This window comes from Convolutriloba macropyga, chromosome 10 (assembly GCF_964194025.1).
Source record: "Convolutriloba macropyga chromosome 10, txConMacr16.3, whole genome shotgun sequence".
Taxonomy (NCBI): domain Eukaryota; kingdom Metazoa; phylum Xenacoelomorpha; order Acoela; family Convolutidae; genus Convolutriloba; species Convolutriloba macropyga.
In genome coordinates, this window is record NC_134477.1 from 31,749,139 (window position 1) to 31,770,932 (window position 21,794).

A 21,794-nucleotide genomic window follows, 5' to 3' on the forward strand; every position below is an offset into this window, starting at 1 on the left:
GTGGTATAAACTATTAATTTTGCATCACTCGAAGATCCTCAAAAATTTTGATAACTTAGACCACCTATATTTAAGGTTTAACAGTACTCTGGCAAAAAGTGCATAGTTCTTTTAGTTTTGATATTTTCTGAATCTCCCGAAACAGAGTGTCAATCGTATCAGGGTATATAACATGACGTTCACGCCATATTACAAACATAGGCGACTAACGTCGGGCGAATAGTTCTCAAACGAGCGGCAAGCGGTTGGCTTCGAAAGTAGCCAGCTGGGGCTTAGAGAAGCTAGCATTAGGTAGGGGGAGAGATCGGAGTCGGTTGAGGTGGAACGCCAAGCAATGGGTTATGAGAGAGCTGAGGGGGTTCCAAATCGCCAGGTTGGAGGATGTTGGACGGAGGGGTGTCGGGTGAGGGTGGTGACTGAGGGGGTCAAACTTTTAAGATTAAGAACCGCCCTCCACACCTGGAATCGTCTCCTCAAAATAGTTTTGGTGAATCGCATACTTAGAGACTAGTAAGGCGTGCGCTTCTAAGAGAGCTGCTCAGCCACTTATACGCCTGGCGCTACCTGTTTATCCCGTTTTTGGGAAAGAAAAGTCAAATGGGTCAGACAAAAAATCAGTCAAGCGAAGAATTGCATAAAAAGACAACACGACTAATATAATTGCTACAAACCTTGTTTGAAAGCAATATAAAAAAATGAGTGTAGGTGAATATATATGACAAATGAATAGATATTCGCGCCATTAGTTAACACTGTGGTTGAAAACGGGCAATCATCAAATAAGTAGAGAAAACAAATTCAAACATTCCATTACTTAAGGCAATTGAAGGTGGTTGACTTGTGTCAATAAATAATAAGGATTTGAGAGTGTGGATGCGCACAAAACAGATTCCGTGTTGACAAAAAATTTCCAAAAAAATTGTCGAAATTGCATATTTTTATGTGGAAACAGAAACTTTATTTTGAACGTCAAATTATGGATTTTTACTGCTTACCAATGCGTATCAAACAATAAAGATCTTTATAACGCAGAATTTTTGCCATCCTAAAGTTCTATCTGCCAAAACCAATAAAAATTTTTGATATTTCAGGGTGGCACTTATGGTAGTCTTGATATAACCCTATTTTTAAAAACCACGCACAGTTTAAGATTTTTCTGAATAACTATCATTTATCGGCAATAGCTTGCATTTATAGTGACATTTTAAACTCGAGACTCCAATAATTTTTGAACTGATGAAAATGTTCACGCCTTTTCACTTGCTGCTTGATTGATTGTAAGTTACCGTATCATCTCATGATAGAGGTTCTTCTCTGATAAAATAGAGATTTTGTAAGCAATTCTTTGTCTTAAATACTCATCCCAGCCTCTTGATCTGAAAATTTTTTGGTTGAACAGAGCAATTTCATTCATTTATTTTCCTCAGAAGCGCCCAAAAATGATTGTTCGCGAAGTCACTCCCTTTTGCTAATTTATATAGGTGATGATCTCAAACAATTATAGAACTACTTTTGATGTCTCATTGATTACTGTCAGGCTTCGCTTCGACTCGGCTGCGCCTCTTCACCACTGTCCGGTACACTAATCAATTCGTACAAGTAAAAGAAGTTCTCTAACTCTTGTAAAAAAAAGTTTATAAGTATTGCTCTAATGACTGCCGCCCCAAATGGTCTTTTAAGTTGACAATTTGCCCTATTACATTGCCCGTTTAGATATATCTCAGAGCTGCAGAATTCACATTTGTGGCACGTGCTTGCAGTGAAGTTTATCGTGTTAACGTTTCTACCTTGAGAATAGTGAGTGACTGTTGATTTCGACCAGTTGACAATATCTGAATCTGCTTCCCAGTCGAATTGATAGTCGCTGAGCCAGAGCATGACATAGACTGGTCTTGCCAGTTCCTAAAATAAGACGAAATTTTAATTTAATTCAACAATTTACATGTCAAAAATGGATACAATAAAAAGCAACAGAAGTTCTGCAAACAAAAGTGCTTAAATTAAGCCCAACAGTTGTGAGCAATTTTTATCTCCAACAAACGAGATAAATATTAGAAATTTATGGAATTCTACAATTATTGGAACGCCAAATTTAAAGTATTCGCATTCTTACCAGGTGGTCCATGTAATAGCACAATTCTGTTGTAGGAGACCACGTTTTGATCAATCTTCTTGTCTGAAAAGAGGAGCATGGTCTCTACGTACTTCACCAGTCTCCACTTGAGATCATCTTCGTAGAACAATGAGTCCCACAGGCTCCTACGCACAACAGATCAGACGGTTTGTAAATCAAAGTCGAGAAATTTTCTGTTAACAAAACTTTAAAACTGGATTGCAGAAAATATACAGCTAAGAAGCCAGGTTCAAGACTATGACTGCAACAGAAGCGCCTACAATACCAATGTCAACAAAAGCGTCCATTATTCTCAATTGATCGTCATAAGCGTTTGCGTTTCGACTATTGATGAGAAATGCTCTATGATACCTTGGCAACTTTGCAGTGGTCATGACTTACTTTAACTGAACATGAGGCAGCATCCAAATCTGAGCAGCCGACGCTGTTTGATCTTCGCCTCCGGACACACTCAGTTCCTCAACGCCCGGTGATTCAGAGAAAAACGAGAACAAGTGGAAGACCAGTTCAAGGCTGGTCGGTGGAGATGTTTCGCTTTTCAAAATCCTCTCGGAACCAGATAGGTTATTGATTGACATGTTGGTTCGCAAAGCAAAATTGTTAGTGCTGCCGCTACTCTGTTCTGATAAATGAGATTGATGAATTTGTTTGAACTCGTCTTGAACTCTGATGAACTCGAGTGATGATTGGAGGATTTCGTTGTCATCGAAAGGAATTAACGTTGAGAAACCTTCAAAACGTAAACTTTATAAGTTTGGAATACTTTGCTGCAGGTAACCAAATGCTTTCAACAAATATCCACTCCGCAAAAATTCCTTAACAAGTGGAAATATTAACATGAAAATGGGTTCTACCTCTTTTCACCCCCATTCATTTAACCCCACATATCTTAACCTCATATAATTTAACCCCTCTATCATTTCATCCCGCCAATTAGCAGTCGACTTGTCATATTTTGTCATAATAAGGTGAATAACTCAATCCCATGTTCGGTTGTGATAGTTTCATATCAAGGACTTATAATATTAAATGAATGAGGAGGGATTGATAATAAGGTTCTTCATTTCACTTTCCGCAAATTTTTGAGGCAGAACAAGTTTAAATCGGTCCTAGCAGGGGGCTAATAGTAGTCAGGACGTTGCATTTGAAGATCAAACTTTTAACTTAGATTCTCAATTATCAGTTTTTTAATTGAAAACAGTGATCTGTATTAAACCCTGCTTTCACAAAAAACGCTTCGCATATCTCTTACAGCACAGAACTTGAATACTGAACAAATTTTCATGAATAAACAAAAATTCGTGAACAATTGTCAAAACCTTTGTGCAGTCGCTGTAGTATATGTTCGAAGTCGCACCATGGCATGCTGGCCAAGTGTTTTTGAAGAGTTGCCTTCACATTCAGCAGAGGAGTGACCACATTGCTCTTGAAACAGACCTCCAGGTGTAACACTGTCTTTGCAGCTCTCCAGTACCCTGCAAACATGTCTTATCCATCAAGCAATCGGAACAAAATTTAAAATTCAATACTTATTAATGCTATGCTCGAAAAATTTAGACAAAGTTGATCTGTAGAAGTGCTTCGTTGATTTGCTCCTATAACTGTCCTTCTTTGTTTCTGAAGACTCGTATTTTATTGCCACTATCCGAAGGAAGAAATAAACTCTTATGGGGCAGCCAAAACTTCTCAGTTCAAATAGACTGCTTAGCATTTGAATGTTCGAGAGAATGTCAAATTGATCATCAATGACACTTACATGATTGTTTTCACATTTCACAACCTCCTGAAATTTCCAGACATGACATTGATCATAAAAATGATATTGTCTCGAAAATTCAAGCTCTATAGTCCATTTAATCTGCCTAACCTATACGAGTTTATAGCTGTAATTAACTACGTGGGCATTTCTCTCCGATTCCAACCAGCAATTTCAGGCAGATTAGCGGATTACCACATCGGATTAGAATTAATCACTAGAACATTTCTTACCATCCTGTTTGTGCAAAACCCACGGCATCACACGCATATTTCCATTAGAAGTGAACTCAACGTGCACTGCGTTATTTTCATCAGAATCACTCAGAAGCGTCTCACAAGGAAGTGTGTTCGACAATGTTTTCATCGAGTCCATCACACATCTGAAACGTCTATAACTTCACTACAGGACAACAAACGCCCATCATAGTTTAACATTTTTCGAGCAGTGAAGTAGACAGTGGTTTCCATTAACTGTTAAGAAAAAGAAGTTGCAATGTGATTTAGCGTATTTGACTGACTATACTAAGACCGTTTAAAATGAGAAAGCTTAAAAGTTTTAACTCATGAGAACAAAAATGGTCGGAGAGCGATTTTTCCAACAGTGTTTGTAGACGTGTGCATTAATCTTTACGCTAAGTAAAGATGCAGAGATAAGTTAGCAAGCCTGATCTTCATTAAGGATAAAGGTTTGCGTAACCTGCTTAGAGAACAAAATTGCATTGATTAGATGACATTATGCGTTATTTCCTGATTGTATTAAGGAGATCGAAAGAGATGGTTCAGATGAGGAAATATTTAACTTTTACGTCAGGCAGTGAGTTAATAATGAGGAAGTATAATTCTATAGTTAATAGCCCATACACTTTGGGAGAACGCTTTTTCGTGCAATTTTTCAAATTGCTATTGAAGAACAAAATCAGTGCGTATTTCCGCAGATATTGTCATATCTTTTTACTGTAGATAACGCCGACTGCAGTTAACATCCCAAATTTTTGACTTAGTCAAAGAGAGAGAGAGAGAGGGAGAGATGACTTTAGAGACATAGTGAGCCTTACGTTGGCACAATGCGGAACTTTTAAGAAAAGAAGCAGAGAGATGTTTTCAGCTCTTGCCTCTATAACCATTTTTTTAAGCAAAGGCATTTTTCCCAAGCTAAGATAAAAGTTTCAGAAAGACTCTGTCATCAAAGAACGTCAGAGAAATAAAGGCTCCTATTGATACCTAAGGTTGGCGTGAGTTTGACGGTTCCGGTTGGTTTCGGGGGTAGGTAGGTAGGATGGGGGTAGATTGGTGAGGAGGGGGGTAGGTTTGTAGGGTGAGAGTGGGTAGGTGAGGGATAGGAGGGGGAGCAGGTAGCTGGGTGCGGAGGAAGAGGGTTTGTATGTACGAGTGAGGGTACATAGATGGGGGGATAGGTAAGAGGAAATGATGGGGGTAGCTAAGATAAGTCGTAGGAAATTATATGGGACCTTTTTAACTTGAATATTACCAGCAGTTTCAATTTATTATATATTGCCAACTAAGCTACTGTTAAAGTCCAATGTTCGAAAACAGAAGTCAACGTTCTAAAACACAAGCCAATGCTCGAAAGTTCAAGAAATGAAAAAAAAACGTGCGTCAGCTAAAAAAAACCTGTGGAATCTGAAAACTACTCTTCGTAAAAAGACACGTTTACAATAATTGCTTCAAACTTCTTTCGAGAGCAATCAACAACTCTATATTATCTTTTTAAACCAGCGGGGAGTCCAAGGCAATTTAATAATATTAAGTAGCTTATAAAAAGAAGTCAGCTAGATTTTTTGCAGCAATTTACACTAAGATAGTATGTTTTCAGAAGTCGGATGTTTTCTACTAGTTTCATATTCTTATATTCAGATTGTTCACACCAATTGTTGTTTCTTCAATAATCACTAATAAAGTTATATTTCAGGTCTTCGGATGTTTTGTTGACTTAGTGGGTGTCTTAGTGGTTCTACCCCATTGCTATCTTCAAAACAATCTGCACTAAAACTTTCAATAAGCGTTCTTCTTAGCCTTCTGTCAATCTTTTTCTAATGTAAGTAAGCTATTAAATAATTCATACAATCATATCATTACAAAATAGTATTTAAGATTCACAAAAAATTTGGATGAATTTCATTGGTTAAAATTTGTCCATGACACTGCGATTCTACATGAAATTGCATAATTTAATTAAAGATATCTATTAAAACTGAGTCCTCATCCAATGTATAAAAAGTTTCTTCATTCTTTAGCTTTGGTTAAATTAGTTGTTCCTCAATTACAGAGCGATCTGTTCGCAAAGTGAACTAACTGTGTTGGTACTGGGTCACTCATATTTAGGTGCCATTGGCAATATTCTCTCATTAAATACTTGTTCGCTTAATACGAGACTTCGTCGCATGAAATCCTCATCATTTTGCAGTTTCAAAATTTGCATTTTTGCATCCGACACCACCAATACTGGTCTGGCCGTTACTTTTTGTGCCCAAAATTTATCTGCATTGGGTTTTGATACGTTTTGTATTTAGTGCACAAATAGCCACTTAGAAGTTGTAATCCAATAGAAAACAGAAATGAAATGAATCCAATTATTCGATTAAAATTGTCATATGCCATGTAGAGCTTGCTGTAAATCTGTCACGGAGACTCGGTCGAATAGTTGTCATGTCAAGAATAATTGACTCTGTTAATTCGTCCAGTTTTTTTAAGGATGTTGCGAGCTTAAGTTGGACTTTCTCAATCATTTGCTCACGTGCTTGAGTTATAGTCGAAACATGTGGCATTTCAATAAGAGATGGAAATTTTGAAAACAAATGTTGCGAGGGATATGTTAAATTAACATCAATTCTAATTGCTGTATCATTACACAAGGAGAACATATCGGCGCCGATTTCCATAAAGCGTGTTTCAATCTTAGTGCCACATTCCAATTCAATCACACAGTTTTTGCAACCTGGCAAACGTTTCCTTTTCAACGGACCATTATTACGCATTTCACTCATGAACATGTCGAATTGATCCGATGAAGTTATCATCAGTCCTCCATTTCCCAGGTGCTTGGCCTTTTCTTTCACTGGAAGCTTAACCGTATTGATATCACAGTTTTGCAATGCATCAAATTGATTTCCTAAGTAGAGCGCCTAAGCACGTGTCTTCGGCGGTCTCCAAAGAGAAGGCGTTTGTACATATGGAGAAGCTACTCGATCCTATACACACATCTATTTGTGGTTGAGAAAGTAAGGCAATCTTTCGCGTCGACTCGCCTATCGCAACATACTCAGCTTCTGTTTCGCATTGTGATGCATATCCATTGGTATCATTAATTGGCATCGGAATAGTTATTGCCCTATACAGATTGCGCTGCAGATCCTGATGCAAACGGTATCGCAAGTCGAAAATTAAATCCATAGTCATTAACAACAACGTTTGTAAGAAGTCTTGTTTCGTAGTATGTTAAAATTTGGGATGGCGGAAATGCCAATGTTAGTCAATCATTTATTTTCGTCTGGTGAGTTGCAACTGATTCCAGTGTTTTGCTTAGTACACCTTTCGGGACAAGTGTCATGGGCACAACTTTATCAATCATTGTCATGACTGAATCCAGAATCGTCAACCTATAGGCATAAGTTGCTATTCTGTAGCCTTTTATTTCACCGTTGACTGCTAAGAGTGTACTTGCCAGGTTGATTTGTAATTTAAGTTTTTGATCACATGAATAAAAATTTTGCGTACAAGCCATTAAATTACGAGAGTTTGATTGGATTACTTTGAAAGCATCGTCTTCAGCTTTAGCATGCTTTTTTTGTGTTTTTGTCTGTTTTTCCGTTGATTTAATGTCCTTCAACTGCGATGCAAAAATGAAAAATTTATTTTCCATATCACTTTTGACTTCCATCCATTGGTGGTCATTTTGTTCAGCCTTTTCTAAGGCGTAGTCGATGTCATCTCGATTGCGACTGCTGCCTCAGCACCCACCGAAAATACTACTAATCGAACAAGCGATGCCAGCACCGGCAGTCAGAGCTGTCAGCGCACCAAATGCTATGAGTGGAGCTGCTCGTTTATCTCTTCTGTTTGTTTCATTCATTAATCAAGTGTCGGAGACTTCTTTTCGTAAATTAGCCAAATCCAAACGCGCAACATGTTGAAAGTCCAAAAGTTTTTGTGGTCAAAAAGGTCAAGTTACATCCGAAATGATATTTCTCCCACGATTGTTCCAAAATATCAGAAATGTTCTGCAATTTGATTTCTAGATTTTCAAGTAACTTAGGGAACGGTACCAAAAATTCCAGATTAACAAACTTTTCTGCTAAAAGCAATTTTTGTCGATACACAAATTCTATTCCATTTAGTGTTACTTTCTCATCTTCTGCAAGGTTTAAACTTCATAACATGAGCCCAATAATAAGGCAATTTGTGCTGAACAGCCACATGATAACTCATGATACAGTTGACCAGACAGTAACAACTTTAGAGCCTGCGGAAAAGTGAGGAGATATTTAATGCTATATTATTTTGATGCTATAATTTAGTGCAATTTCCTTTTCAGGTTTAATTTTAGCTCGTCAGCTAAGTATAAATATGAATTCAATATCAACAGCTAAACAGGTAACTGTTTTGAAGAACAATCATGTTTAACATCATCATAATGTCATTTTTAATCGCGTGGTGTGGCGGATAATATAACATTAGTAATGAATTGGGTACTGAGGTGCTCTGCTGTAAAAGCAAAATCAACTTGAGGGAGAATGGTTAAGTATCCCATGAGTCGTAGAATGTTGGCTTTCCATGTTAAAGTAATGATGCTCTGGAGTCAGTAAATGGAGTAAACGACGATAATTCGGTTATCTTCTGAAAGCTTGCGTTTTTCATAAGTTTGTATGGGTTTTATATGTTACCCATTGGTTATCTTTCTAATAATTAAGTTCTTTTATTAGAAATTAAGTGTCTAACTTGAGCCCTTTTTATGATGTCTAACTTGAGCCTTTGTCAGTGAAACGTGAGAACTTTCTAAGGGTAATATCAACTGTGATATAAGAATGTTCGCGGACGAGTATTTTAATCATAAAAAATTAAGGAGCTTGGGCTGGCTGTGGGTTCCAGTAATTGACGTTGAAAAATCTGATAACTGGTTAACGGCTTCGAGTAAATTGATATCGGCAAGATATGCAATTAAGTAGAAAACGACTGTTTTGTAAAGTTTATAGCTTTGCGAAATCACAGTTTGTCTCTTTCAACTCCACCTTTTTGGATTTTGTGTCTAACATTACTACGGAGTCAGAATTTGTTCAATACTGCGATCGCAAATTCAATCTGTCGTCGTCTGTAGTTAAAGGTGGACGAGAATCTCGTTTATATGGAAAGCAATCTGTCCCAGTAAAGCAGTGAATAATGAGTCCTGGTCTTACTCTCTATCAATGAAAGATTTAGTTACTTGTACCATTCCATCATGTGTAAAGCAGACAAAGTTAGACGCATTAATTCAATTCAAAAGCTGGTGGACTGACGGTCACGTCGAGACTGATGGCGAGGAGTCGATATCAGTTATTCCTATTGGTAGTAAATTGTTCCTAATATGTGAGAGGGGAAATTTTTCTTGAAAAAAATGCGTCAAGAAAGCGATTTCATGAATTTAATCAAACCTGGTCCTTCTAATAGAATCACGCGAAACAAAGTGAGATATTACATTCCACAACCTGATTACACTCTATGTCAGCCTGGGCTCTGTGCATATTGTGTTTTAACTGCGTCACAAAGAGTTTCAGTGGTATTTGGTTGGGAAGCTAGAAATTTAGCGGGGCAAAACAATCCACAGGAAACACTGCGATACTATTCTAGTGGTTTTTGTCATGGAAAACAGAAGCAGTTGTTAAATACGTACAATGTAGCGTGTGCCTTGAAATGGAGTACTGAAAATGACTCAAAGCCGAAGTTTAATAGTGGGTTGTCAACATTTAACAGCTTTCATACAGTCAGGCGAAGTAGTTAATGTGGAGCTGATTCAACGGAAAAGCGTGGCAGGAAGGTGGGACTAAAGGGTGCAAGCTCAAAACGGAAACGTAGTTTCAATTTGCCACGGTAACGGAAGTGGTATACAGCAAAACGTGTTGAAGAGAAAGGCTATTATGCATAGCTCAAATAGTAAAATGTTATGCACGTTCGAGTTTTATTGTTCACTATTTGGTTCATGAACTTTCTTTTCATATTTAGAGCGGTATTCAAAGCATATACAGAACGTAACACTGGAAAATGAACCAAGTACAAATACAGCGCATGCTCTACAAGGAATTGTGTCTGAAAGCGGGAGAGAAGTTGGAAATGAAAATGGCGGAGGCCAAGACAAAAGTAAGAAACAACTCAAAAAAGGTAAATTTTAATGGTCACAATTAGTAAACTAACTCCCCTCTTCGCTGTAAGTTTAGTTAAGTATTAGTTTTTATGTCATTGTAATCAATAGAGGCTGTGTCTTACGACCTCGTGAGCCAATTCCTTATTTTCTTTTTGTTTGAGGAGATATTGGCCTTTTTATTAAAATTTTGATTGAAAACATGCTAATTTCACATGAATTTTTTAAGTTTCTCTCTGTTAAAATCAGTTTCGAATTTGAACCATCACAAAATGCCTCAGGCAATATTAGAATAGGAGTAAAACAGCACGTATTGTATAATATAGGTCTATATGACATTAGAGTTATTCATTGAATGAAATGGGCTGTTAACATTTGATATAAAACAATAGTTAACTTGTTGCAATGCAAATTCATTACAAGAGAAATATGAAAAATAGAACAATAGTTTATTCCGAAGTAATCACAACGGCAGCTTTAAGTGTAATGAAATAGAATGCAGTTGTTCCTTTTATGAATACAGATATTGAGATGAATAAGTTCTTTTTATGAAGAGTTGGAATAAGAAAGTTAATTATTGTAATTAAGGGAATAAAAACAAATTGATGTTAAGTGCCACTTGTAAAAAACTGCGTCTGCTTTCGCTGTCGGCCGTAGCGTGACGTCGTGTTTTGGTCTTGAGTTCTGATTGATCGATTTAGGTATATTTGTTTTAGATGGTTGTTGTATGTTTGTCTGTTGTGATGTTGATGGTTGTGTTGCTGTCTGTTGTGATGTTGATGCTTGTGTTGCGCTTCATGGAGAAGGGTTAAGTATCCCATGAGTCGTAGAATGTTGGCTTTCCATGTTAAAGTAATGATGCTCTGGAGTCAGTAAATGGAGTAAACGACGATAATTCGGTTATCTTCTGAAAGCTTGCGTTTTTCATAAGTTTGTATTGGTTTTATATGTTACCCATTGGTTATCTTTCTAATATTTAAGTTCTTTTATTAGAAATTAAGTGTCTAGCTTGAGCCCTTTTTATGATGTCTAACTTGAGCCTTTGACAGTAAAACGTGAAAATCTTCTAAGGGTAATATCAACTGTGATATAAGAATGCTCGCGGACGAGTATTTTAATCATGAAAAATTAAGGAGCTTGGGCTGGCTGTCGGTTCCAGTAATTGACGTTGAAAAATCTGATAACTGGTTAACGGCTTCGAGTAAATTGATATCGGCAAGATATGCAATTACGTAGAAAACGACTGTTTTGTAAAGTTTATAGCTTTGCGAAATCACAGTTTGTCTCTTTCAACTCCACCTTTTTGGATTTTGTGTCTAACATTACTACGGAGTCAGAATTTGTTCAATACTGCGATCGCAAATTCAATCTGTCGTCGTCTGTAGTTAAAGGTGGACGAGAATCTCGTTTATATGGAAAGCATTCTGTCCCAGTAAAGCAGTGAATAATGAGTCCTGGTCTTACTCTCTATCAATGAAAATTTTAGTTACTTGTACCATTCCATCATGTGTAAAGCAGACAAAGTTAGACGCATTAGTTCAATTCAAAAGATGGTGGACTGACGGTCACGTCAAGACTGATGGCTAGGAGTCGATATCAGTTATTCCTATTGGTAGTAAATTGTTCCTAATATGTGAGAGGGGAAATTTTCTTGAAAAATGAGTCAAGAAAGCGATTTCATGAATTTAATCAAACCTGGTCCTTCTAATAGAATCATGCGAAACAAAGTGAGATATTACATTCCACAACCTGATTACACTCTATGTCAGCCTGGGCTCTGTGCATATTGTGTTTTAACTGCGTCATAAAGAGTTTCAGTGGTATTTGGTTGGGAAACTAGAAATTTAGCTGGACAAAACAATCCATAGGAAACACTGCGATACTATTCTAGTGCTTTTGGTCATGGAGAACATAAGCAGTTGTTAAATACGTACAATGTAGCGTGTGCCTTGATATGGAGTACTGAAAATGACTCAAAGCCGAAGGTTAATAGTGGGTTGTCAACATTTAACAGCTTTCATACAGTCAGGCGAAGTAGTTAATGTGGAGCAAAATTCACCGGAAAAGCGTGGCAGGAAGGCGGGACTAAAGGGTGCAAGCTCAAAACGGAAACGTAGTTTCAATTTACCACGGCAACGGAAGTGGTATACAGCAAAGCGTGTTGAAGAGAAAGGCTATTATGTATAGTTCATATAGTAAAATATGCACGTTCGAGTTTTATTGTTCACTATTTGGTTTATGAACTTTCTTTTCATATTTAGAGCGGTATTCAAAGCATATACAGAGCGTAACACTGGAAAATGAACCAAGTACAAATACAGCGCATGCTCTACAAGGAATTGTGTCTGAAAGCGGAAGAGAAGTGGGAAATGAAAATGGCGGTGGCCAAGACAAAAGTAAATAACTCAAAAAAAGTAAATTTTAATGGTCACAATTAGTAAATTAACTTCCCTCTTCGCTGTAAGTTTAGTTAAGTATTAGTTTTTATGTCATTGTAATCAATAGAGGTTGTGTCTTACGACCTCGTGAGCCAATTCCTTATTTTCTTTTTGTTTGAAGAGATATTGGCCTTTTTATTAAAATTTTGATTGAAAACATGCTAATTTCACATGAATTTTTTAAGTTTCTCTCTGTTAAAATCAGTTTCGAATTTGAACCGTCACAAAATGCCTCAGGCAATATTAGAATAGGAGTAAAACAGCACGTATTGTATAATATAGGTCTATATGACATTAGAGTTATTCATTGAATGAAATGGGCTGTTAACATTTGATATAAAACAATAGTTAACTTGTTGCAATGCAAATTCATTACAAGAGAAATATGAAAAATAGAACAATAGTTTATTCCGAAGTAATCACAACGGCAGCTTTAAGTGTAATGAAATAGAATGCAGTTGTTCCTTTTATGAATACAGATATTGAGATGAATAAGTTCTTTTTATGAAGAGTTGGAATAAGAAAGTTAATTATTGTAATTAAGGGAATAAAAACAAATTGATGTTAAGTGCCACTTGTAAAAAACTGGGTCTGCTTTCGCTGTCGGCCGTAGCGTGACGTCGTGTTTTGGTCTTGAGTTCTGATTGATCGATTTAGGTATATTTGTTTTAGATGGTTGTTGTATGTTTGGCTGTTGTGATGTTGATGGTTGTGTTGCTGCTTGCCGTTCTTGCTTCTTTTGCAGTAAAAGTCTTGAAAGATTCGTTGGTTTTGATGATGTAGGTTCTGTTATTTTTGGTAGAGATTGTTTATTCTGCGCTGTCTGCTGTTCATTTGTGTAAATTGATCTCGGATATTTTTCCTCTGGAGTTCGGAATAGTCGTGAAGGAATACTTGACGGCCCGGGTGACGAATTTTGATTCGTCTATTTTATTTATAAATTTCAGAATTATTTGTGGTTTGAATGGTTTCAAGCGTACTCTGTACAATTTGAGTAAAATTTGTATTCACTTTTTGTACAAGACAGTTACTTGAGGTTAAGACTTTCTCAACTCTATACACTCCAACCCATTTACACTGAAGTTTTCCTAATTTGTCAAGTTCGCTTGAGATCTGTGGATGTAATAACAAACAAAATTCTTGTAATTTCAAAGGTGACTTTTTTGTCGTAATAGTCGCGATATTTACTAATTGATGCAATTAAGTTAGCCTTTGTTTCACAAAAAATGCGCAACATTTTAGATTGTATTTCACTTATATAGTCAAACCTGCTATTGTAATTGGGTAGCGTTTTGTTGTTAAAACGCAGGTCAATTGGATTGATAGGTATTCTACCATGAAAAACTAATGACGATGGGCAACCTAGACCTGTATGAAAACTTGTGTTATGCTGGAAAACTGCTAAGTCAACAAACTTGTGCCAGTCATGCTTTACCTGGTTTTCATATATTCGCAAATATCTTTTAGGAGGCCCGTGCGAACGTTCAAGAAGTCCGATTGTTTCAGCATGTTTTAAGGTTGGGTGGTTGATTTCGATTTCTAACATTTTGGCTAATTCAGACAATAGCTGTGAAGTGAAAGTATGGCTGATGGTATGTAAGAATGTCTGAGAAATCATTGCATTAGGATTTTAGCTACAACTTCAGCAGAAGGTGAAGTAACAGCTTGAGCAAACATACTTTGAAAATACATCCATTGCTGTGATGATGCAAGAAAATCCTCCTGATTTTGGCAGCTGACCTACAATATCTACTGGAAGATTGCAGGGAAAGCTTGTATAAGAGCGGACTGGGTTGAGTGAACCATTTAAAGTTTCATGTTTAGGTATTTTGCTTGTAAACAGGATAAACAATTGTTAATGTACACAATTACAAATTCAATAAATCCAGGGAAATAGAAATAGTATTTCTTTCTAAATTCAACGATAGTCTTGGTGATGCCAATATGTCCTTTCAGTTTAGAGTTGTGTATTCTAGGGAGAAGTTCCTCGCGTAGATGTTTTGGTACCTCCAGTTGTTTGATAAAATTTTTTACCAGTATGGTGGAAAAATTTCCTATACAGAATATTGTTTTCAATTAGAAGGCGGCCTAATTGCTTGTGACATTTCTGTAAGTGATTCGATGAATACGTTGTGCAAAGCTTCTTTTTATTCGTTATCTAGCGCGTAGCTTCTACTAAATCAGAGTCTTTTTTGCTCATCTTTTATTTTCAGTGGTATCAGTTTGTCTGATACATCAAAATTGCATAAAGGGTTTTCATGTTATAACGTTGATTGATTTCTCTGAGAAGGATGTAAATGAGTTGATTGTCAACGCAATTTCATAAGGCTTCAATGCTTATTAACGGGATTCTTTGCTGCTCGCAGTTAGTTCGTGTTGACAATGAATTATCTGGTGCGCAGGACGTGACATCTATCGAGATGTTCTTCATGAGAATTCTATCGGTTATTTTTAATTTCATTTTCGTGGCAGGGATAACACGAATTCTTGAAAGGTAGTCTGCAGCAGCGTTAGCTTTACCCGGTATGTTACCCAAAGAGAAACTGAATGACAAAACAATCAACTGAATTCCATAGATTCGATAAACTTTTTGTTTGGGAAAATCGAGTATCGCTGTTATTATCTGACAATACAAAAATTGGTTTGTTTGAAACACCACAAACATAGTGCTCAAAGCTTTTAAATGCCAATTTGATGCTCAAAAATTCTTTAACATAAATTTAAAACTTCATTTCTGCAGGTGAAAACAGATGTATACCAAAGGCGACCGTTGCGTAGGATTTTTCATTTGCATTATTTGATTATTCGTGATAATCTTCAATTAGAATGAAACCTGCTGCGTAGAAACTTGCGTCACTAACAATAACAAATTAACCATTTTCAATAGTTCACAAGCTTTAGCTAAATCGTTTTTAAGCGTGCTAAGACTTGTTGTGTTCATCAGTTAAAAAGAATTCACTTTCTTTTCGTAAAATTTTTAATATAGTTGTAGTTTGATTGCCAGATTTGGTAAATTTTCGAAAGTATTGAGCGAAACAAATGAAGCGTCTCGTTTGTTCTATTGTTTTTGGCATACGCATATTGGCTATTAACTTTCCAACTTTCTCTCTGTTTGGGCTTATGCCGTGCTCTGTGATTGTATGACCTAGGAATTTAAATCTCTTGATACCAAACTGACATTTTCCCTTAGTTTAAATCCCGAGTTTTGAATACAGACAACTACATGCTCTAAATTTTTTATCAAGGTGGTTCCCTCTTCTGCTCCACTTCCAAGGTCATCAAAATAGACGAAGCATATGTCGTTTGCAATACAAGACTGTAAGTGATTACTTACGCAGGAGGAAAATGCAGTAGGAGATCTACTTAATCCTTGAGCCAGCCTCTTAAATGCAAACGTTCTGCCACCAAAATTGAAGACTGAGTTCCTCCGCCATTTGCATAGAAAAATATGCTTTGCTGCGGTCCATTTCAGCAAATACTTTCTTTCCAGCCAAATGGACTGCCGCGTCAGCCGTCGTTGGGATTGGAAAGTTATTGTAAGTGTAATCATGTCTGAGGAAATGATTAATTCGACGCAGATCTATTAAAATTCTTAGCTTGCCGGAAGTTTTTCGTTGGGCGAATATTGGTGAAGAGTAATTAGAAAAAGGCAAGGTTGTTATTTTTCATAAAATTGCATGAGTGTAAGTTCTATCAGCAACTCATCGCTCAAGTAAATAGGCGTTGAGGGAACTGGAGTGTATACTGGTCGTTGATGTTCAGGAGTTAGCTTGATGAGGCTATCCGTGTTTTGATGACGTGCAAAAATTTAGTGCTACTTTACTAAGAGGTTTTGCATTTTCTGTTTTTCGTACTGATTGAAAGCTGAATCGTTCCAATTAAATGTCTCGAGAAATTGCCCACGGTTTTCTTTGTGCATTGGATTTATTTTCTTTTTCATTCGCTTGAACGAATGTATGGTTTCATATATAGTTTTTTGCATTCCATTGAGACTTGATCCATCTGTACAGTTTTCAGGTGTTGGCAACAATAACCCGTCGTTAAAAATTGTTTTTTTATGTCCCTCTTTGTTTTATTTGGTAGGATTTTGTTTTATGAATAAGGTTTTCATGTTTCTCTAAAATTGATGGATGAATAGGCAGCAGATATGCTGATTGTTTTGGTGCAAGTATTTGGATTTCAGCTATTCGAGTTCGGGCTGAATTTTCGTCGGCATCAAATTTATTCCAATTTGTTTTGCCTAGTGCATCAATCTTGCTTAGTGATGACATAACGCATAGTCCGGTTTTCTTTTCAAACATCACGAAGGGTTCCATTATTCCGATCCTTTCTTTGACGCTATCGTCACAGTCCGTAATTTCACAGTCAACTAGTTCTTGTTTACTATTCAGTAATTTTGTTCTGTGTACATAATACAAACGTTCTCTTCCCAGTTCTGTTTGATTTACAGTCTTCAAGTCTTTGAGTGAAGTCTGGTAGGTATAAAAGACACCTATGTGGGTGAAACCATTTTCAATAGTTAACCATTTTCAATAGTTCACAAGCTTTAGCTAAATCGTTTTTAAGCGTGCTAAGACTTGTTGTGTTCATCAGTTAAAAAGAATTCACTTTCTTTTCGTAAAATTTTTAATATGGTTGTAGTTTGATTGCCAGATTTGGTAAATTTTTGAAAGTATTGAGCGAAACAAATTAAGCGTCTCGTTTGTTCTATTGTTTTTGGCATACGCATATTGGCTAATAACTTTCCAACTTTCTCTCTGTTTGGGCTTTTGCCGTGCTCTGTGATTGTATGACCTAGGAATTTAAATCTCCTGATACCAAACTGACATTTTTCCTTAGTTTAAATCCCGAGTTTTGAATACAGACAACTACATGCTCTAAATTTTTTATCAAGTTGGTTCCGTCTTCTGCTCCACTTCCGAGGTCATCAAAATAGACGAAGCATATGTCGTTTGCAATACAGGACTGTAAGTGATTACTTACGCAGGAGCTAAATGCAGTAGGAGATCTACTTAATCCTTGAGCCAGCCTCTTAAATGCAAACGTTCTGCCACCAAAATTGAAGACTGAGTTCGTCCGCCATTTGCATAGAAAAATATGCTTTGCTGCAGTCCATTTCAGCAAATTTTTTTCCAGCCAAATGGACTGCCGCGTCAGCCGTCGTTGGGATTGGAAAGTTATTGTAAGTGTAATCATGTCTGAGGAAATGATTAATTCGACGCAGATCTATTAAAATTCTTAGCTTGCCGGAAGTTTTTCGTTGGGCGAATATTGGTGAAGAGTATTTAGAAAAAGGCAAGGTTGTTATATTTCATAAAATTGCATGAGTGTAAGTTCTATCAGCAACCCATCGTCAGGTAAATAGGCGTTGAGGGAACTGGAGTGTATACTGGTCGTTGATGTTCAGGAGTTAGCTTGATGAGGCTATCCGTGTTTTGATGACGTGCAAAAATTTAGTGCTACTTTACTAAGAGGTTTTGCATTTTCTGTTTTTCGTACTGATTGAAAGCTGAATCGTTCCAATTAAATTTCTCGAGAAATTGCCCACGGTTTTCTTTGTGCATTGGATTTATTTTTTTTCATTCGCTTGAACGAATGTATGGTTTCATATATAGTTTTTTGTATTCCATTGAGACTTGATCCATCTGTACAGTTTTCAGGTGTTGGCAACAATAACCCGTCGTTAAAAATTGTTTTTTTATGTCCCTCTTTGTTTTATTTGGTAGGATTTTGTTTTATGAATAAGGTTTTCATGTTTCTCTAAAATTGATGGATGAATAGGCAGCAGATATGCTGATTGTTTTGGTGCAAGTATTTGGATTTCAGCTATTCGAGTTCGGGCTGAATTTTCGTCGGCATCAAATTTATTCCAATTTGTTTTGCCTAGTGCATCAATCTTGCTTAGTGATGACATAACGCATAGTCCAGTTTTCTTTTCAAACATCACGAAGGGTTCCATTATTCCGATCCTTTCTTTGACGCTATCGTCACAGTCCGTTATTTCACAGTCAACTAGTTCTTGTTTACTATTCAGTAACTTTGTTCTGTGTACATAATACAAACGTTCTCTTCCCAGTTCTGTTTGATTTACAGTCTTCAAGTCCTTGAGTGAAGTCTGGTAGGTATAAAAGACACCATTGTGGGTGAAACCATTTTCAATAGTTAACCATTTTCAATAGTTCACAAGCTTTAGCTAAATCGTTTTTAAGCGTGCTAAGACTTGTTGTGTTCATCAGTTAAAAAGAATTCACTTTCTTTTCGTAAAATTTTTAATATGGTTGTAGTTTGATTGCCAGATTTGGTAAATTTTTGAAAGTATTGAGCGAAACAAATTAAGCGTCTCGTTTGTTCTATTGTTTTGGCATACGCATATTGGCTAATAACTTTCCAACTTTCTCTCTGTTTGGGCTTATGCCGTGCTCTGTGATTGTATGACCTAGGAATTTAAATCTCCTGATACCAAACTGACATTTTTCCTTAGTTTAAATCCCTAGTTTTGAATACAGACAACTACATGCTCTAAATTTTTTATCAAGTTGGTTCCGTCTTCTGCTCCACTTCCGAGGTCATCAAAATAGACGAAGCATATGTCGTTTGCAATACAGGACTGTAAGTGATTACTTACGCAGGAGCTAAATGCAGTAGGAGATCTACTTAATCCTTGAGCCAGCCTCTTAAATGCAAACGTTCTGCCACCAAAATTGAAGACTGAGTTCGTCCGCCATTTGCATAGAAAAATATGCTTTGCTGCAGTCCATTTCAGCAAATTTTTTCTTTCCAGCCAAATGGACTGCCGCGTCAGCCGTCGTTGGGATTGGAAAGTTATTGTAAGTGTAATCATGTCTGAGGAAATGATTAATTCGACGCAGATCTATTAAAATTCTTAGCTTGCCGGAAGTTTTTCGTTGGGCGAATATTGGTGAAGAGTATTTAGAAAAAGGCAAGGTTGTTATATTTCATAAAATTGCATGAGTGTAAGTTCTATCAGCAACCCATCGTCAGGTAAATAGGCGTTGAGGGAACTGGAGTGTATACTGGTCGTTGATGTTCAGGAGTTAGCTTGATGAGGCTATCCGTGTTTTGATGACGTGCAAAAATTTAGTGCTACTTTACTAAGAGGTTTTGCATTTTCTGTTTTTCGTACTGATTGAAAGCTGAATCGTTCCAATTAAATTTCTCGAGAAATTGCCCACGGTTTTCTTTGTGCATTGGATTTATTTTTTTTCATTCGCTTGAACGAATGTATGGTTTCATATATAGTTTTTTGTATTCCATTGAGACTTGATCCATCTGTACAGTTTTCAGGTGTTGGCAACCATAACCCGTCGTTAAAAAATTGTTTTTTTTTATGTCCCTCTTTGTTTTATTTGGTAGGATTTTGTTTAATGAATAAGGTTTTCATGTTTCTCTAAAATTGATGGATGAATAGGCAGCAGATATGCTGATTATTTTGGTGCAAGTATTTGGATTTCAGCTATTCGAGTTCGGGCTGAATTTTCGTCGGCATCAAATTTATTCCAATTTGTTTTGCCTAGTGCATCAATCTTGCTTAGTGATGACATAACGCATAGTCCGGTTTTCTTTTCAAACATCACGAAGGGTTCCATTATTCCGATCCTTTCTTTGACGCTATCGTCACAGTCCGTTATTTCACAGTCAACTAGTTCTTGTTTACTATTTAGTAATTTTGTTCTGTGTACATAATACAAACGTTCTCTTCCCAGTTCTGTTTGATTTACAGTCTTCAAGTCCTTGAGTGAAGTCTGGTAGGTATAAAAGACACCTATGTGGGTGAAACCATTTTCAATAGTTAACCATTTTCAATAGTTCACAAGCTTTAGCTAAATCGTTTTTAAGCGTGCTAAGACTTGTTGTGTTCATCAGTTAAAAAGAATTCACTTTCTTTTCGTAAAATTTTTAATATGGTTGTAGTTTGATTGCCAGATTTGGTAAATTTTTGAAAGTATTGAGCGAAACAAATTAAGCGTCTCGTTTGTTCTATTGTTTTTGGCATACGCATATTGGCTAATAACTTTCCAACTTTCTCTCTGTTTGGGCTTATGCCGTGCTCTGTGATTGTATGACCTAGGAATTTAAATCTCCTGATACCAAACTGACATTTTTCCTTAGTTTAAATCCCGAGTTTTGAATACAGACAACTACATGCTCTAAATTTTTTATCAAGTTGGTTCCGTCTTCTGCTCCACTTCCGAGGTCATCAAAATAGACGAAGCATATGTTTGCAATACAGGACTGTAAGTGATTACTTACGCAGGAGCTAAATGCAGTAGGAGATCTACTTAATCCTTGAGCCAGCCTCTTAAATGCAAACGTTCTGCCACCAAAATTGAAGACTGAGTTCGTCCGCCATTTGCATAGAAAAATATGCTTTGCTGCAGTCCATTTCAGCAAATATTTTCTTTCCAGCCAAATGGACTGCCGCGTCAGCCGTCGTTGGGATTGGAAAGTTATTGTAAGTGTAATCATGTCTGAGGAAATGATTAATTCGACGCAGATCTATTAAAATTCTTAGCTTGCCGGAAGTTTTTCGTTGGGCGAATATTGGTGAAGAGTATTTAGAAAAAGGCAAGGTTGTTATATTTCATAAAATTGCATGAGTGTAAGTTCTATCAGCAACTCATCGCTCAGGTAAATAGGCGTTGAGGGAACTGGAGTGTATACTGGTCGTTGATGTTCAGGAGTTAGCTTGATGAGGCTATCCGTGTTTTTGCCTAAATCTAACCGATGACGTGCAAAAATTTAGTGCTACTTTACTAAGAGGTTTTGCATTTTCTGTTTTTCGTACTGATTGAAAGCTGAATTGTTCCAATTAAATTTCTCGAGAAATTGCCCACGGTTTTCTTTGTGCATTGGATTTATATTTTTTCATTCGCTCGAACGAATGTATGGTTTCATATATAGTTTTCTGTATTCCATTGAGACTTGATCCATCTGTACAGTTTTCAGGTGTTGGCAACCATAAGCCGTCGTTAAAAATTGTTTTTTTATGTCCCTCTTTGTTTTATCTGGTAGGATTTTGTTTTATGAATAAGGTTTTCATGTTTCTCTAAAATTGATGGATGAATAGGCAGCAGATATGCTGATTGTTTTGGTT

At 36.7% G+C, this 21,794-nt stretch overlaps 2 protein-coding genes across 4 annotated transcripts in view; both read right to left on the minus strand.

The window, feature by feature from the left end:
* The window catches only part of LOC142347870 (tubulin--tyrosine ligase-like protein 12), a 135,244-nt gene that overhangs the window by 48,159 nt on the left and 65,291 nt on the right, over window positions 1-21,794 (minus strand). The window lies entirely within an intron of this gene.
* LOC142347868 (pachytene checkpoint protein 2 homolog) overlaps window positions 1-21,794 on the minus strand; it is a 35,545-nt gene that overhangs the window by 9,165 nt on the left and 4,586 nt on the right. For all 3 annotated transcript variants that reach the window (XM_075399010.1, XM_075399011.1, XM_075399009.1), the window contains 5 exons: window positions 4,124-4,272; window positions 3,454-3,609; window positions 2,516-2,864; window positions 2,114-2,259; window positions 1,788-1,902 (listed from right to left, as the gene is read on the minus strand). In XM_075399010.1, coding sequence (XP_075255125.1) covers window positions 1,788-1,902; window positions 2,114-2,259; window positions 2,516-2,864; window positions 3,454-3,609; window positions 4,124-4,265 — 908 coding nt within the window. In that variant the 5' untranslated portion in view covers window positions 4,266-4,272. The remainder of the gene's footprint in view (window positions 1-1,787; window positions 1,903-2,113; window positions 2,260-2,515; window positions 2,865-3,453; window positions 3,610-4,123; window positions 4,273-21,794) is intronic.